Source organism: Taeniopygia guttata, chromosome W (genome assembly GCF_048771995.1).
Source record: "Taeniopygia guttata chromosome W, bTaeGut7.mat, whole genome shotgun sequence".
Lineage (NCBI taxonomy): Eukaryota > Metazoa > Chordata > Aves > Passeriformes > Estrildidae > Taeniopygia > Taeniopygia guttata.
Genome location: NC_133064.1, coordinates 14,478,227 through 14,496,849, shown reverse-complemented (window position 1 = coordinate 14,496,849; position 18,623 = coordinate 14,478,227). Strand labels below are relative to the sequence as shown.

Sequence of the window (18,623 nt, the reverse complement as noted above, 5' to 3'; positions counted from 1 at the left end):
TGACTTCTACACAGCTGACAATAAACTAAATAGTACTGGCATTTAAGGAAACATCCTTTCAGGATTTGTAAAATAGAAATAATAAAAAAAAATGTTTTATTATATTAAGATGCCAACTACAACATGCAGTTGCCTCTACTTGACATTTGTAACATTCTGTTTTTATCTGAGAGTCTCACAGACTTCAGATACAGCTGTGAGTGCCTGCAAGCATTTACACAAAATTACAAACTATTTGGCAATACATTAATGCTTACATCAGATAGTCTAGCTACAAATTTTAGTACAATAAAGCTTTGGCTGTGAAATGAAATTTACATTTTTAATATTTATATAAATGTAAGTCTTCGTTCCTTTATTTATTTTTGCTTTGGGGAGGGTTTGTTTTAGGGTTGTTTTGGTTGAGTTTTTGATTTAGGAGGGTCTGCTGAGTTGTGATTGTGTGCATGATCTGCAGTTGTGCCTGCACACAGAGTTGGCAGTCTGGTGATGCCTCAGATGTGTGTATGGCTGAAATGTGTAATATATTGCTGTATAGTGTGCAGTTAATGGAGCCATACAGCACTAGGATCTGGCTGAGGTCTGGATTGCTTGGATCAAGGACAGGAGAGCCCCACCTACTCACATCTGTAGATGTCTCCACAGACACTCGCTGGCTGTTCCCTTTCAGAGTATGCACTGCTATCCACCTTGCTGCTGTATCCTGAAGAGCTCTAAGTCTGGATTTGATATATCACAGATTTCACCAGAGTGCTGCACTACTGTCCCATCAAGCTGGGCTTTTCAAAAATGCACAAAAGTCATAATAGAACAAGTTCAAGTAACTAATCTGTAGAATACCCCATTGCCACTAGTTACTGGTAATGCCCAAAAATATCAGCCAGTTCAGACTTCTGGTCCCTGCTAGAGGACCAATGCTTCACTCCTGCCTATGTTTGAAGGTCTCCTATGAAAGGAAATAACAGAGAATGGTTTTTCCATAGCAAAACACTGTCAAGAATTCCTGGAGGTGAAAATGTGACTGTAATCCTTCCTTTGTGTTGTGTTTTCTGGCTCTCCAGTATTTTCTCAAGAGCAGGCCAAGGCTGTTCCACAGGCAAAGCTTCCTGCAAGTGTTGTCTCCTTGTCTCCTTCACTCAGAGCTGAGCCAAACCACCCCAAGTGCTGCAGGTGGGGACAGACATTTCAGAGGAAAATTCTCTGTCTCTCTTTGAACCCTTCAGACGTCACAGTACTTGGCAGAAAGTGGTTTTCCATCTAGTCTACCTTTTCATTAATGTCTCTAGGAATTTTTGTGCTACTGCTTTTTTCTTTTCTTGGATACAAGAATTACAAAACTCATCTTAGAATCACTTTTCATAGCGTTAGTGGTTTTTTTGGTCTGCTGGGAAAACATGCTGTACTTAAAATACTGTAACGCTGAGGTTTGGCTTAGGGCTCCCTTTGATTTTTAGTTGCTAAATCGTGCCTTACACTGCTTTCTTCTTTGGCTTGTAATTGGAATGTTATTTGGGGGGTTTTTTGGTGGGTTTTTTTTGTTTTGTATTTTTTGGTTGTTTTTTTTTTAATGATCAGATTTGTAGGGCATTCTGATGTCTTTCTAAATAAAGAGCCTATGGAAAGCTGTTATTATGGACATAATACTTGAAGTCATAGTTCCTTCCTCAAAGAAAACAAGAGGAAACAAGAGGAAAAAGAATCCATAAGAGATACATATGCATCTGAATTTAGATGAAAGGCATGTTGATATTTCTGTGCAAAGATCCCAGCTTCACATCTGACTGGTGGGACATTTTATTTATGTCCCTACCTCCTCTTGTAAATATAATTTTCAGATGACAAATTGCTTTCCATCCCATCCTTTTTCTTGAACAATAGATACTGTGTTTGAGAAACAGACTGTAGAATGTAAAAAGCAATGAGTCTGGTTATTTTTTGGGGTGTTTTTTGAGTGGGGTTTTTATGTTTGGTTTTTGGTTTTTTTCTTTTTTGAGGAGACACAAATGAAAATAATTAGGGTTAGAGAATAGCATTTGCTTTATCATCAGTCTTGGGTTTACGTGTTACATGTCCAAAAGATAGAATACCACAGATAAAATTTCTCAGAATCACTGTTTGTAATGATACATAACATGTCTGTGTGCATGGCTGTCTATCTGTCTCTTTCTGGAAAGATTACTTCTGTGTCTGTGTGAAATTTTTGAGTGTAATCCTGACCTCACTGACATTGACCTGAAAAATATACTGATATCTTTTGAGGATGAAGTGCTCATTTCCTATGTGTATAATTTTAGGTGCCCAACAGTAAATTTCATGGTCAGATGAGCTCTTCAGAGCAGTGTGACGCAGATCATTCTGTAAGGTTTCTACCATTTCTACCAGTGTTTATCTCCAAACAGAATACATGCCTGTTAGAAATGCTTCCACCAGCAGATTCCCTTCAGAAAGATGCTGAAAAGTATGAAAAAGTAAACAAAACAAGGGAGTTTCTTCTCTCATTTCACTTCCTTAGTCACCATTTTTTACTTGAGCTTGAGTTCATCTCAACAAAAAAAACAGTGTAATCCTCAAATGTACTTTCTCTGTCTATTGGAGAGCTTTATTTATTATCAGAGGGTTCTCTGCAATAAGATTTTTTGCTGACTCTATTCCCTCAGTTGTGTCCTCATTGTCTCTCAGACCCTTCATTTTTTGCTCTATTTGGTTCTTCTCAAGTGGGAATCACAGCAGTGATTTTTCTTTCCAAGTTATTGGTGTTGAATGGGTGGTGTGTAAATCCTGTGAGGAGCTCAGTAAAAGCTAAAGCCTTTATAGTTTTGCAAAACTCATTGTAAGCTGGGTTATGCTTCTTAGGAATCTCTGCTAATTGTTTGGATATTTAACAATAGCAAAGACTGCTGCATGACAAAACCTCATCTAAACCAGGTACACTAAACCCAGTAATTTTATGCAACATAGAATGAAAAAAAAAATCACTTACTTCAGGCTCACATAAAGTTTTTTGATTGTACCATTGTATTTTTATTCATTAACTTATCCTGGTGTTGGGAAGTGAGGTAATGCGGATCTGGCATTTGTGTAAAAAGCAGTATATTTCTGAATCCTGAAAGAGAACATGTTCTGTAAAATAAACAGCACAAAACCTACTTAATAAGTAGGAGAATAGTTATGAATAATACTGTTTACCAGTTCTTGGATGGAGTTAGCTTTAACTGAGATTTCACAATGAAGAAAAAGCATCTTCTGCCAAATAATAAACAGAACATCTATCTAAGGGGTACAAGAACATAGTTTCATTGTGCTCTGGATAAATGTCATATTTGTTATTGCAGAACTAAGTTAAGATTGTTAAGTAATTCTGAGGATGTAATTTTATTTTTAGTCTATTTGATTTTCTAAATTACTAATCTGAGCCATGTATGCTTAACAGTTTTCCCTCTTACTAACAAAGACAATTCAATATCCCATTTATGGTTCTAATACAGTTTTGAACCACACAGTAGGCAACCACAATAATTTTTCTTTTAGAATTTTTATGAAAATTTCAAGGTGAGATATCTACATAATGCATTGGACATGCATATCTGTATACTAGTAGTTAAAATAACATGCTTTGCATTTGTGTGCATAGGGATTTTCTACTTGTAACAGTAGAAAATAATCTATCTAAATAAATAGATATTTATCTCTTAATAATGAGATGATAAAGAGATAATGTACCTTTCAATAAATATGAATTGTAGGTGGGATAGTTTTTGTTTATTCTTGTAGCTGATTAGTTTTAAATCTTTTAAAGCAATATGTTTGTCTGAAAGGCCACTTTTGTTGATATCTGGAAGAGACATCTTTTGCTCTCTTCTGACTCCATTGACCGAAATAAAATAAAATCCCAAGATGTTAAACAAGGATAGAGGAGAAGAAAGAAAAATTCTTGCATTAGTGATAGAAAATTACATATTGAAGCTAAATGGCCCAGGCAACTTACTCATTAGGTTTATAGTTAATTTATAAGCTTATAGTGACTAGATTTAGTAAGCTATAGTGACTAGATTTATAAGCTTATAGTGACTAGATCTTATCTAGAGCTTATAGCTCTAGATTATCAGTTGTCACAATTTGCAGCGTTGCTATTAGAGTCACTAAAACTGAGCCATAACTCTTTATTGGAATGTAAAATTCTGAGTTTTAAAATGACCTTGGAAAACTAGTGCTGGAAAACAGGTTTAAATTGTCCTCCAATTTCATAAAGGCTTTTTTTAACAGAATTAACCGAGAGTTTAATTAATACAGTTTAAAAAGTGTGTGTTTGCAGATGGGTCACAGTCATTTCAGCTCTGGACTTCGTGACGCCAGGAGAAGTCGCAAACTACACAGTATTTGTGAATGCAAGATTTTGCATTTAGATAGGTTTGGGTTTAACAATCTGAAAAAGCTCCCATAAGCACAGAGCTCCTTACTGTCTGTGTGTTTGAGAAGGCTGAAGAGCTCTGTTTATTGCCACAAAGGGCCTGGAATAAATTATGTTTAGCAAATTGGCTCCAGGTTTTCTTGTTTCAGACAGTAGCTTCGCAGCAATCTGTTTTATAGGCTCCACGAGATGTGACCAACTGTGGGGAGGTGACACCTCGTTTTGGGACGTGACATGGCACATGTGCCAGTCACTCTGGCCACTCTCTGTCAGGATGGCAACCCACCCACAGCTCCACCTTCTGTCTCCTGGCAGTGTAACCCACAGCCCGGTCCGAATTTATGGGCCCCGCTGGGAGGTCCGAGCAGGACGGGGCCAGGCTGCTCAGCCCCTCTCAGCCTTGTGCCTCCCGCCCCTACGTGGGGCAAATAAAAGCTCCTTTATTCTGCTGGAAATGCCTTAGTTTCAGTGAGGTGTATGCATGGCTTCCTTCCCTGCTCCGTCTTGCAGGTGATAATTAACACAGTTGTCATGGTTTGACACTGGCACAATGCCAGTGCCCCCCATGAAAATGCAATTTCTCAACTGAATGCTGTGAAATGCGATCGAGAACAGAGCAAAGCAGGCCCAAGCTTAATAACAAGAAAAAAACTTAATTAAACTACTACCACTATGCTACTATAAAAGAGGGGGAAAAAACAGAAGAAAGAAAACACACACAATTCAAAATGAAAACCTTCCAAAGCATTCCTCCTCCCACCACCCAACTCCAACAAACCACAGTGAGACACAATCTGGACCCCAATCAGGTTTCCACGCTCCAGATAATCAACACCCAGTCCATCTGCAGGGAGAGAGGAGTCTCTTCTGTGCCACAGACCCCCCAAGAAACACAGCTGCCACATCTTGTGCTTCCATGTCACCACATGGCACCGCCCGGAGAAAAAAAGTTTGCCAATGGTGACCCTCTCCTTTCCATGCACAGTGCTCTCACCACCAATGCATGGATGGACAGACTGCTTTTAGGATTTTTCCTTTCAAGGATGCCCTGCCAAGAGGGGAAAAAACAACAGTTCAGTTTTTCATTTTTGGGACCAACAGTCCCCCCCATTTTCCCCTGGGGCTGAGGGTCCAAGAACAGAGATCGTCTTCTCTTCTTCCTCTGCGAAGATGGGGGCACCACCACAAACCTCCTTAACTTTTCTCTGTTCGCTCCACTTCTGTCTTTTCCAAGCTGAAGCATGGTCTCTTTGGCTCACCAGCATCCTCCTTAAATACAGTCTCTCTTGGAGGAGAAGATCAGTTCAGTCTGTGGCTACCAAGAAAAAGGCCAGCCAAAAGCCATTCCATCATCTCCTCCCACCTAGAATTTCTCCTTCCAACATCCCAGGTCCCAGGTTGTCTCTCTTCCTCTCTTTTCAAACCAAGGAGGAGAAAAATTTCACAAAGCTTTCATTTCTCAGGAAGGGTTAAAAGTCCCGACTCCCAGAGATGGCTCGCTGCCCAGGCTCCAGCTCCCACAGCCCGGCTGGGCACCTTTCAGCCCCCCCGCTCTTCTCCTTCCCTGCGGTGAACTGCTGGCAAAACCACTGCCGTCTCTTTTTCTCTCTTGGGAGAGAGAGAGAGACTCTGGGGGGAACGGAGACATCACAGATTTCTCCACCCTTCCATATGCAGGGGGCCAGCCCGGTTCCAGTCCCTCCACCCTTGGGCCTACCTCCGAAGGCCACATGGCTTTTCCCCTCCCCCACCCAGCTCGTGGCCGGTCAGGGGAGAGTCCTGCACTGACCGCTGACCGGAACCCAAGAGAGCGAGTTCTCCTGGGAATTCTGCTTTTAACCCCTCTGTGTTCTCAGAGGCGTGTCTACCTTCAATTGGTCAATGTCCAAATTGACCTCTTCCTTCCGGAAACATTCTTTTTCCGTGTCAAACCACGACAACAGTACAGTGCTATTTCCTAGTGTAAGCCAAGGTGGGGAAGCAGCTTTAGCCTCAGCGTTTTTCTTTTCAGACTGTTTTTCCTCATTTATTTTGGATCAGGTCATGGTGGGGAAGTTTTAGAAGGTGTTGGTCCTTAGCTGAAGTATCAAAGAACTAAACAAACGAGTAATTTTTCCTTCTCTGACCAAATTCTTCTTACTTTTGAGGGGAGGAAGGAACGGAATAGTCAAATTGGCTTTTAGGTTTTATGTTTTGTTTCTGCTCATGAGACTGTTTGCTTCTGATCAGTGTGACTGTGGGTCTTTTCAGCACAGGACACTGATTGACATTGCATATGTTACAGAGAGGAAGGATATTTCCTGAAGATTAATGGCAAGTTAGTTGGCCTGAAGTTCATTAACCTGAGCTAGACTGTTGGAAGGACTCTGTGTGGAAGCTGGAATTGTATTAGAGGATCATCATAAACTTAAACTATATGTGACAATCTGGCCAGATTGCAATGAATCTAAAGACAGGACAAGGTTGGCTCCAGCTCACAGAGCAGCTGCCTCCAGTGTAAACTAACCGCATTGTGAAAGAAAATGGTTTTTCACAGACATTATTTAAATAAAAGGGAAAAGAAGGAAAAAAACCCCAAAAAATAAACAAATAAAACAACAAAACAACAACAAAAATACCAGAAAAACCTGAAGGTTCCCATTAGCAAAAAATGCCTAAATGAAAAAGTGAGGTTATGAGCTATGGCCAAAGGCCTGAGTTTTTTGCTGATTCTCAGTCAATTCAGCAAATAACAGTGCTTTGACAAAACTGGTTTTTAGTCAAATTTATTCTTGATTCTTCACAGTAATTTGCCTCAAGAAAATGAACCCCAAATTCTTTGGTGAATTCCCTGTTGGCTGAGGCCCAGACCTTCAGGCCATGACGTCTCAACATACTTGCAATGAGATTGGCTCCCATTTAACTGCTTCTTTTTGAAGTATGGTTTGTCACTATCATCCTGCTGAAGATGAACAGGACTGGTGGCTCATCTTCATATATTCTTCCCCCTCCTCCCCTCCCCTCCCCTTCTTTTGCCCTTCTTCCATCTAAATAGATTTCTTAAAGACAGTTTAACCCTACAATAGTCTAATCCACATCAGTCCTTTGTGGTGCACCCTCAGATAGATGTGTAGGCACAGAAGAAGTAAGAGTCTTCTCTTAGGATCTCATTCTGTAATAAAGGGAAGGGAAAGATGAAACAGGCATTTAACGTTTGTCTGTTTTCTCTCCATGTCATCTCATAAACATGTACTCCCCTTGGCCAAGAGTAGTGCATTCAGACACTGAATGTGAGTGTTGAAGCGGGGACTGAGAAGAAAGAAGCTCAGTGTTCTGCAGTAGGAGCTACACTTTGGGCATTTTACAAATTATTTCCCTCTTTCTCTTTCACCAGCGTGCCCTTCTTGCACACTTCCTTGTCTTTTATTATTTACAGAAGGTCTGGAGGCTCAGAAAGCCCAAGTTTCATCTGAGAGAGATTTCCTCTGTTGGAGAAAACTGTTTCCATCCTTTCATGCCATGGTTCTGGGTGCTGCTGTAACTCAGAGTTGCCTGAGCCAGTGCTGCAGGAGCTCTAATGCCAGACCAGGGGCCACAAGCTGTGCTGCATCTCTCATGGGCTTGTAAGGAGCCTCTCCTTTGATGTCTGTGCAAGTGCTGGCTGATGTGGGCACTAGGATTGCTCATTTAACGAGGCAGTTCCAGTACCTTTCAGAAAAGAATTTTCATGGCAAGTCATGAGCCATTAATCTCTCAACTAACCATAACGTTTCTTTACTCCTTGGTTTTACAGCATTACTCAAACACTGATATTTTTAATTTCACCAGCTGTCTCACTTGACCTCTAGCATCATAAACTTGCAGGAGGAAGGATCTGGTCTGACAAGTATTTTCATACTCTGATCTCTGTGATTTATTAACCATCAAGTTTTGCCTTCATTAATTTAATTTGTGCTTGAACTTTAGCTGTGCTAGACACTGGTGTTTGAAAAGTTTACATATTTTTTGAATGTCAAAATGTGTAAATTTAGTATTAAAAAACCAAAACATTTTTACTTGTACTGGTCAAAAATGCTTTTGTAGCAAAGAAATTAAATGAGCTGCTCTTTAAAGATAGGTCTGGCTTGCCTACAGAATTATTATTTATGCAGTAATGCAGGTCTACAGATGTTTTTCCTTTTTTTCTTCCAGATAAAACTTGGGTTGTTTGAAAAAAGGGGAGATAGTTCACCATAGTGCAAAAGAAGATACAGAAGAAGAGAGCAGAATGAGAACTCTGCAAGTGCCACATGCCTGCAGCCTGCTGTCTTTAGTGATGCTGTTCCTTCCAGTCACTGGAATGTCAAAACAAAATATCCCAAGACTGAAGCTTTCCTATAAAGGTAAACTTTCTAGTATTTTTTTCTGGTTCTGCTGCTTTTGTTTTGATGTGATGCTGCCAGCATTTCATTTGTATTACTTACAAGGAGAGCAAAATACTCCCTGAAATACAAAATAGAAGCCTTAAAGATGGATTAATTCTGCCTAGGGACGGTAATAAATTCTGGGGCTTTTTTTTCATATAGAGGCACATGTTTATGAAATATAGCTGTCTTTTTAAGCTATTATTTCTGTTTGCTCTAAGAGGATATTAACAGACTACATAACTTAGAGGGGAGTGGTATGTGAAACACTCCAAGCTGCATTGGAGACATTTCCATGTGGCTGATGGGGATGATGTGAGACATGGAGAACATTCCCACCTTCCTAGAGCATCAGAGAAAGTCGAGAGTGCTGCCTCAAGTGTTTCCAGGGGACTGACATTTATGTTTGTAATTCTTTTTCTATCACTAAGATGGTACGTTAAACTCCACATATGTGGTTTTCTTTCTCCTTGCCTCTTTGGATCACAAAATTGTGTTTCTCTGTGGAATTTCTTAGTAGTTCTTGTTGGGAATGGTACCATCTGAGGAGTTTCAACATATTTGTGTATTAATGGACCATTTTTTAAAGAAGGTTGATTTCTTGTTGCTTTGAATGTAGATTACACCTCCACAGGCACAGAGATGTGACACTGACGCTGTCTTCTTTAGCTAAAACAAATGCTCCCAGTTAGTTATGTTTCAACTATGTCAGCACCCTGCCCTTATGGGAGCTATTTCTGCTTTGTTTTTCAAACCTATGTCTTCCTATGCATTGCAGAATTGCACTCAGGATGCTGTGATGGGACAGGCTGTAAAGCCTTCATCGGGGCTTATGATACGTTTATCATGAGGTTAACACCCAGAGGAATTTATTGAGTAAGCAGAATGACATGCTATTTATTTACAAGCTTATGTTTTGCTAGATTTGCATGCCACTGTGCATGCTATCCCACTGTGTATAGATGTGTTCGGATGTGTTTGTGTGAGAGAGATGGAGGAAGCAAGATCAAGGGATCTTGACAACATTTTTATAAATTCAGGAAACAGTTGCACTCACTGAAGCCAATGAATACAGAAACTGAAAGACCTGACATGAGTTATGAAGGTTAGCAGTAAAACCCTCCTAACATACAGCCAGCCTTCTCACAGCTAGGCCTTTTGAGATAATTCCCAAAAGCAGCATATACCATATGGCAATGGCACTTACTGTGGATTTGACACAGGATTAGTGAATTCCTCTCAACTTCTAAAGCAGATAGCCTTTGGCAACATCCTGATGGATGCATTTGGCAGGTAAAGAGGGAGAGGAAGAAAAATTATTGAGGTCAACACAGAAAAAAAGAAATGGCTGAAATCTTAGTTTAAAATAGTGGCAGAGACCTGCTGGGAGCGGTTGGGAAAATGCCTGAGCTCGTTTAAAAAGACAATGAGCAGATGATTGATATTTAGGCCCTGACCCAAACTTTTATTAGCAACTTTATAAACCTTTCAGTTTGGCTTGAGGGATACCGTTTCCTGTCCAAACTTATTCACCTATATCCCTGTAGTGGGGGAAAATCAACAACAGATACAGATGCAAAATAGCACACAAATCTTAATTTAGAGAGCTGTGATGGAACTGAAAGTCCAGAAGAAAGAGAATTATGAGAATTTATTGTGCCTTGTCTTACTTTTTTGGGGGGTGGAAGGTGTGTATTTTTCCACATGGATCAAGAAAAAAACCACTGCTGTTTCTTCACACTTATGTATTGTAAATGATATCAGTATGGATTATCATAATTAACCCATATTTTTGTTGTTGATAACAGGATGTCAGATGTACTGAATATTTAATAAAGTTGTCAGAATTAAGTCTACCTTCCTTCCCCCAAGTGTTTCAGACAAAATAATTCCAAGGTTTCTGTGAGTAGGATGTAGGAGAAATGAACTGTCTTGCCAGTCCTCATAAAATTGTTAGTCATGTCACTGACAAGTCCTGGCATCTCTCTTCTTTGGAATTAAGACTTGAAATACCATGAGGAGGAAAATACAAGGTTCTTTCCCTTCTTTGTGTAAAACAGACGAAAACTGGCAACATCAGGCAGTTCCAAAAACCTGGTCACATGCATGTGTCTGAAGGGAAGGTTTCATTCTCTTCAAGGTGCAGTGTGATTATGGCATAGGTCCATCTTCCCAGAAAAGATGAGCATTTGCTGGGGCAGGAGAGCTGAAAGTAGGCAAGATTTTGCTCTGCAGTTACTGAATCTCCCAGCTGCATCAGTCAGTGGTGGATGGGGAAGAGGGAGAGGGTAGGGTAGTTAAAGATGTGTCTCTAACTGCAGGAGTGCATAAAAAAAACCACAGCATGTCACAGCTCCTTTGTGTTCAGACAGCAATTAAAATTTTAGAACTTCTCTTAATGGCAGTTACGTGTTTTCATCTTCTCTGTGTTTTCATCTTAAGAAGTGGGAATCTGTGCTGAAAATGTTAAGATATTCCGGTGAGTCATGTGGGGATCAATGCAATACAATGCATTTCCTTTATTGTGTTTCCCCATTCTAAAAATGTGTTAAAAAAAATCGTGCACATATAAAACTAAAACTACACACAGTTCAGTTGAAATATGTTGTAATACAGAATTAAATTCATATATTCTCCACCTGTGTTAATATAATACACTGTGATCTTTAATCACATAGCTCATCCTTTATTCCCACATTTTCCCTGATCCATTAGTTGAAAAATTCTCTTCTTCACTTATACTTAACTTCTAGATTCTGATTCATGTCATTACTATCCCAGAAATTGTCACTGCTCTTGTGATGTTTTTAGGGTGCTCTCTCTGCATAGACCTTACTTAATCTATGCCTCTTCAATACTTCTACAAGTTTGAGGTGCTTTTATTATTATGTTATAGCTTTAATATATGGAGGAGGTAACAGTCTTCTAATAGAAGATTGCCATCTTTAGAAATCCAGGGGATGATTTTTTAATAATATTCCTTATTTTAATAATCTTTTTCTAGCTCTGCTTTCAATCTAAGAGAAACAGTGTATTTATCACTCATTTTTGTGTATCTGGAGATAACCTGTGACCTTCATCCAAACTGCAGAACTCTTTAAGCACAGAAGTGACATTCAGTTTCCCTAAGCAGTGCATCCTCCTTGTCTGCTGCATCATTTAACATCCTCATTCCTATCCCTAGAGTGGATGCAGAAGGACTGGTTTTCATATACCAGTCTCATTCATTAATGTCATTTTCAGGACATCAGTTTTGTTACTAAAGAATGGAAGGGTCTGTGTCCTAATTCATATATGTGTAATTCACGCAGTGTAGACAGTCATGTTTCGATCTTCGGAGTAATAATATTTTTTAGTTGAGAGGTACTTCCATACATATTTTCTGAGTGTATCTGTAAGTTCTACTTTATAGGGAAAAGTAGAGAATAGCCAAATCAGAAGATTGATTGCCTTCTAAGGAAAAAAAAAAAAAAACAACAAAAAGTAAATGTTTTTTTGATTTGTGGCTATCCTAAAATTTCCCTGTAGAAATGCAGATTCCTAACTGCAACTTTAACCCTATTGATTTGATTTACTTTGCTGATTTTCATGGACATCGTAGTGTACTCTCTTTTCTCAGTGAATGCAGTTATTTTACAGAAGTGTGCTCCCTGGTTTATTGGCTGAGGGAAATGCCCCAGCCCAGATTTGGACATTGTCACCAGTGACATCCACAAACATATATCATTCCCATGTGGGAATGTGGCCATGCCCCAGAGTGAGCCATGCTTGCTGTGAGCAGAGGTGACTTGGTCACAGCACTAGGAATCCTTCATTGTGACATACTACATAGAAAAAAGCACAACTGAAAATAACCTTTGGCTTTTAAAACAGGATTTACTTAGCACTGTTAAAAACAGCTATTGTAGTAATTTAAATCTAATAAACAAGAACATTTTTCTCAGCTGATTTGTTTTTCTCCTCATTGAAAGAATTAAGATGCAGCCTCACTCCCACTGAAGTAATGGCAAGTGTTTGGCCACTGAAGTAAATTGAAGCAAGATCAAATTCACACTCTTCACTTTTTTCAGCTTGCATAAGTAAACTAAAGACAGTCAGTTCTTTCTCCTCTGCTGAAGGATGACAGTGCTAAATCATCAGCTCCACATGGAAATTAGCCAAGTTTAAAGGATTGTTTAGTTTCATGCAGTGTTCCGTGCACAAGATTTTCTTCCCCCTAAGAGTAATCCATTCTTTAAACATGGTGAAAAAGCAAACAGAGAATATTTTGGTGCCAGGAATTCTTTTGAAAATTTGACTGGATGAGTACACTTGCTTAATGTTCAGAAATGGTCCTTTGAACATGCTACTTTACAATGTCATGCATTCTGTTCTCTATATTGTTTTTGCTTTAAACCTGATTCATTTTATAACTGATGAGATGCTTGACTGTTGCATCAGAGCAGTTAGTTAGTTAAGTTTCAGTACAGCTAGCTTATTTACATGTCATGCATCATTTAATTACCCATAAAAACATAGTTAAAATTATGTACAGCTCCTTGAGCCTCACTTAAAATGTCTGTGACACTGCAGTAGTCCCAGTACCCTGACAGGGTGTTGCACAACTATGACTGGTTGGAATGTGGTCAACTGGTGATGTATAGGAGAGCCTAGAAATGAGTTTTTATTTTGCAGCTGTGCTTGCTCTGCTGGAAGAGGAAGGAAAACCAGAGAAAACCCTACTCCTGTGGTAGTATCAGCAGCTGTAAATCTGAATGCTTATGAAAATCAAGGAAAGTGTGTTGAGTGAAGAAGTGGTGTTTTCCTCTTATTTGTTATTTAATTAATTTTTGATGGTTTGTTATTTCTCAGAAAAATTATCTCTGATTCCTTTGAGGAAAAACATGAAGTGTTTATGTGAGAATGAAGATCCTACTATTGGAAGATTGTATACTTATGCAAAAAACTTTGTCTGTTTTGTCTCAAAATGCTTTCTGGAGGCAGTGAGCATTGAGACTTATAATATACCCTAGCTTTATGATGGATGGGCACTGCTGCCCATGCAAGGAAAGTCTATTGTATATGCATAAACTAAATATAAATGTGAAGGCATTTATAAATAGAAAACCCAGCAAATTTCTTGCAGACTTTTTATTTCTTTTTTTAAGCTAGTGAACTTGAAGGTCACATTCAACTATATGTTGCATTTTCTGTCATATAATTATCATATATATAATGTCCTGGAGAGCAGCTTCCAGTCACTGACATCAACAGTTTACATAGCAGTTGAACTAAGAATAACCTTGGAGAACTGACCCATATCAACCTCTTAAGTGTAAACTGTAACTCACAACAGTTTTTGTGTTTCAATGGTCACAGAAGCGCCTCAATTTGGTAAAAGAATTGTGTTCGAAAAATACGGAACTATTCTGCTCAGTGTTTGCTTTATTAAATCTTGGAAAATGAGAAGAAACAAAACTGAAAGAGTGATACTTGGCAAATAATTTTTTCTCCCATGGAAAAAGAAGGATGGGACAACATCAAAAACAGCTTCCCTACAAGAATGCGGGGAAGATACATCATAAATGGCATCAGCTTGGAAAAGGGTTTGAAACGCTTTATTTGACTGCTTTAGCTAATGACATCTGTTAAGCAAATCCAATTCAGAGCAGTTTTAGCAATCCCAACATTGTTCTCCTTCTACACACCAATGGGAGGGCGTGATCCACCTGACTTCAGTGTCTGTCTAGCAGTGGCCGTCTGTGGTCACTATGCAGGTACTCAAGTCACATCCTGTTTCCCTTTCCTCCCTCCCCATTTCTGCAGTTCCATTTATAGATGAGTTCCCCAAAGAAAGGTTGAGAAGTATAATCTCTCCTGTACTCACAGTCCTTTGGAGATAAATACACAAAGAGATAGCAGAAAGAGACAGAAGTTCCTTTATATGTCAGAGAGATTGTCTAACTCTGTTTAAGGGAGACAGTTTTGAAGATGGGGGGAGTGACAGAAGTATATCTTTGCAGAACTACTTTCTGAACAAAATCCTGCTTATACCAGAATTTTACATGGTGTTGAACCACAGAGTTTGAGAGCTAAGAGGTTATTGAAGGCATCAAAATTTTGTAATTAATTTATTTGGCCTTTTTAGGATGGTATTAAATCTTCCTGTGCATCATCCATGCAACCTGGATTTCTTTCAGAAAGATTTCTCACAAAATCTGTAACAGAGCATTAGCTTACATGACATCCTGCCCCAAAGTAATAAGTATAAATACTACTAATAAAAAATGTCCCCCACCAGTATTAAATAAAAGCCGACACTTGTATACTGAGAACATCCATGGATCATGTCACCCAAATCTGTATTTGACAAGGGTTGTGTGCAGGGTGCTTGTGCCTGCTTTGCCAAGGGAAGCTCTGGGGTTCCCAGGTTCCCGAGTGATGGGTCTGCACTCGGTGTCTGTTGGGGCTCTGGGTGCCTGGGGCCATGATGAGTTCCATGACCAGGCTGGGACGGCGGGAGGGGCTGGCCTGTGATGCGCTCTGGGCTCTGTGACAGCACAGGGGCCGTGTCACAATGGGGGCAACTATAAAAGGCCCCAAGCCGGTGCCGCTGCCCCAGTAGAGCCTCGGCAAGCGGTGAGTACACAGCAGAGGGGAGAGGGAGCTGGAGGAGGGCTGGGACAGGAGCACCCGTACCCGGGGCTGCCCTGTCTCCAGGGCCCAGCACCCGGCAGGAGTGCCTTGCTGAGGGCGCGGTGCTCGCGGGGGCAGCAGTGCAGCCTTGCCAGTTGCCGGGGACCCTTTCCTTCCTGCCACCACATCCCTGCCGCTCCTGCCCCTCACTCTGTCTCCATTCTGGCCCCACTGAACCCCTTCTGTGTGTCCTCCTGCAGACCATGGCTTTACTGTCACTGCTGTTCGTGCTTGTGCAAAGCCTGATCCAGTACCCCCAGCCAGCTGGGGATGGGCTGGATGAGGCCACACACCAGAGAATGTGTGAGCATCAGGAGCTACTGGACCGTGAGATGGCCCGGCTGCTGCAGGAGCTGGAGCAGGGGCCCCTGGAGCAGCAGGACGAGGGCTGGGGAGCCGTGCTCTTTGGTGCCCTGCAGCAGTGGCCATTCTGGGTTCTTGCTGGTGTCCTGCTCCTCTTGGGCCTGTGGTTGGGCTGCAGGAGAAGGAGCTGTGAGGCCAGAAGCAGCAGCAAGGACCAGAGCTCCTGCAAGACTTTGGGAGATGAGAGAATAACTGAACAGGAAAAAGACACCGCTGATCCAGAGGAAGGTGGAGAAGACGGTGATATGACTCTGGAGGCAGATGACAGCGGCACTGAAAATGACAGAGAAGGCAGTCCTGTGGCTGCAGATGACGGAGATAAGGATGATGCCATTGAAGGCAATTATGATGTGAAGATGAACAAAGACAGCGATGTCAACAGTGGCACTTATGATGTCAAGGAAGACAGCGATGTTGGCAATGGCTATGACTTAAAGAAAGAAGGACAGAGTGATAGGGATGTGCCAGGAGACACTATCGCTGAAGGAAATGAAGAAGAACCTGGCAATGTTGCTGGTAATAAAGATCTAGATGAGGCAAATGAAGGAGAAAACAAGGATGTGCAGGTGGACCAAGACAAGGACACTGGAAAGGAAGAAGGAGAAGGAAATGAAAAAAAAACCAATAGTGCGACTATAAAGGCAAGCAACAACACTGATGTAAATGAAGGTGAAGACAATGTAGATGGAACGAAAGAATACATGGATGTGAAGGTGCAGGAAAGCAGAGGTGCCAATGACCAGAGAAGCAAAGACTGGACTGGGCAGGAAGATAGCAATGAATGTGGGAATGAAATTGCCCACAGTGGTTTTCCTGCACCTGAGGAAGCAAATAAGGATGTGATAGAAGAAGATGGCAATGATAGAAACAAGGATGAAGAACAGGCTGATGTGAATGTGGAGGGAAACAAGAATAAGGATAGACAAGAAGAGGAACAAGGTAATGTGGCTGCCAGTGAAAAAGGTGGCAGTGATGGTGGCAGGGAAGAAAGTGCCAGTGGTGGACTTGAAGACAGAGAAGACACCCAAGATGCTGGGAATGAGCAGGACATCCTTTTAGTGGATGGTATAGAGTGGCCTGTGGAGGACCTGGAGAGAGGCTGCTCAGTGATAGCTGAGCTGATGGAGAGCTTCACGCGTGTCTTTGTGGACAGCGTGAGCAATAGCTTCAAGCCTGTGCCTCAAGAAGCCATTGGGGTGGGCAGCGCCTTTGAGGGCTGGAGTCCCCATGAGTGGGATGGGGTGTACCATGTTCTGGTCCCACTGAATCCCCCGCCAGGGCACACCTTCCACCTAGAGCCAAACACTGCAGGGCAGAGGGCAGCAAGGACCTTCAGCGTCCGTGTGGAGCTGGTGTGTACATGCGAGAGGGAGCAGCTGGGCGAGAAGCTGTTGTGCCTCCTGCACCACTCGCAGGAGGAGCTGCGGCGGAAGCAGCAGCGCAGCCTCCTGGAGACACTCTGCACCGTCTCCTACCTGGATGTGGAGAAAACCTCCCACTGGTTCTTCCAGATGGTGAGATGCTCGTGGCTGCATGTGCCTCAGTCATACTCATGGCACTTGGTGTTTCAGCCCTGCAGCTGGTCCTGCCAATTCCAGCTGAGCAGAGGCAAGAGGACCCTGTCAGTGGAGATGCTTTTTGGTGTGCGCCAAGGGGACTCTGACATCTTTGTGGTCAACCAGCCCACAGAGGCCCAGAAAGGCAACTCCAGTAACCTCGCAAGCACAGCGTGGCCTGAGACATTCGCTGTGGCAGAAGCAAAATTCTTCCAGCACATTGCCAGGCAGATACCGTGTAAGAGGTTGCACCTGAAATACCTGCAGCTCTTCACCTGCATGCTGAGCGGCACAGGTTTTTCCACCTCTACCTGGAAGACTCTGGTCATGCACGTGTTAAACATCATACCGCAGGTCTACTGGCACAGGAAGGAATTTCCACTGCGGCTGTGGGACATCATGGTGTTCCTGAAGTTCTGCCTGAAATGGAAACACCTGGGCCATTTTGTTCTAGGCAATGAGAAGCTTCCTGCAGAGATCAGCTTGCCGCCAGCAATGCGAAAGGTTGAGCCGCTCAACCTCTTTGAGTACCTGGCCCGAGATCCAGATGCCCACAGAAAGGTGATGGAGGCTTGTGAGCAGCTGTACTTTCGCCTCTGGATGCTGCTCTCCAACACTGAGAGGAGTTCCCTGCACAAAGCTCTGATGGAGAAGTTCATAGCTGATTGCTGCGATGTGGACTCTTTGTGATGGTTGCATTTGTCCCTGGCAATCCTGAAGCTGCTTTCCTGCTCCTGCAGAAGGAAGATGCTGCAGCACATGGATTCGTTGTGCAGACACTTCTCTGAGTGGCCTTGAGTTTAGACTAGATTAGTTTAAACCCTTAGTTTAGAGAATTACCCTTAGTTTAGAGAATCCCCCCAGTTGCTTGTCTGCTTTTAAATAATACTTGAATATCTATGTTTGAGAAACTAATAAAAGAAGATAAGTTTCTCAAATTGCCTGTAATGTGTCATTTCTTGTACATAACCCTCTGTATCTTAGAGAATGTCCTTCCTATACTTCTATCTGAAATAAAGACTCTTTGCAAACAGAGATGTTGGATATATTAAGTATGCTGTCTCTTGAGCATTTCCATAGAAATGCTTGAAGTTTGAAGTGAAAATGCCCTGAAGTACCTGACATTTTGGAGCAGAGTACTTCTGAATTTTTTTTAGCCATCTTTGGAAAAGTTTTTTTTACACAGTCACTTTTATATGCTCCTAGGGAACAATCAGTCCTAAAAGATGAAGACAGAGA

General features: G+C 41.5%; 1 protein-coding gene across 1 annotated transcript; it reads left to right on the top strand.

The window, feature by feature from the left end:
• The first annotated feature begins 15,668 nt into the window (after window positions 1-15,668).
• On the top strand, window positions 15,669-18,074 carry LOC116806934 (uncharacterized). The gene has a single exon (XM_032744754.2). The coding sequence runs from the start codon at window positions 15,669-15,671 to the stop codon at window positions 18,072-18,074; it is 2,406 nt and encodes an 801-aa protein (XP_032600645.1).
• The last annotated feature ends 549 nt before the right edge of the window (window positions 18,075-18,623 follow it).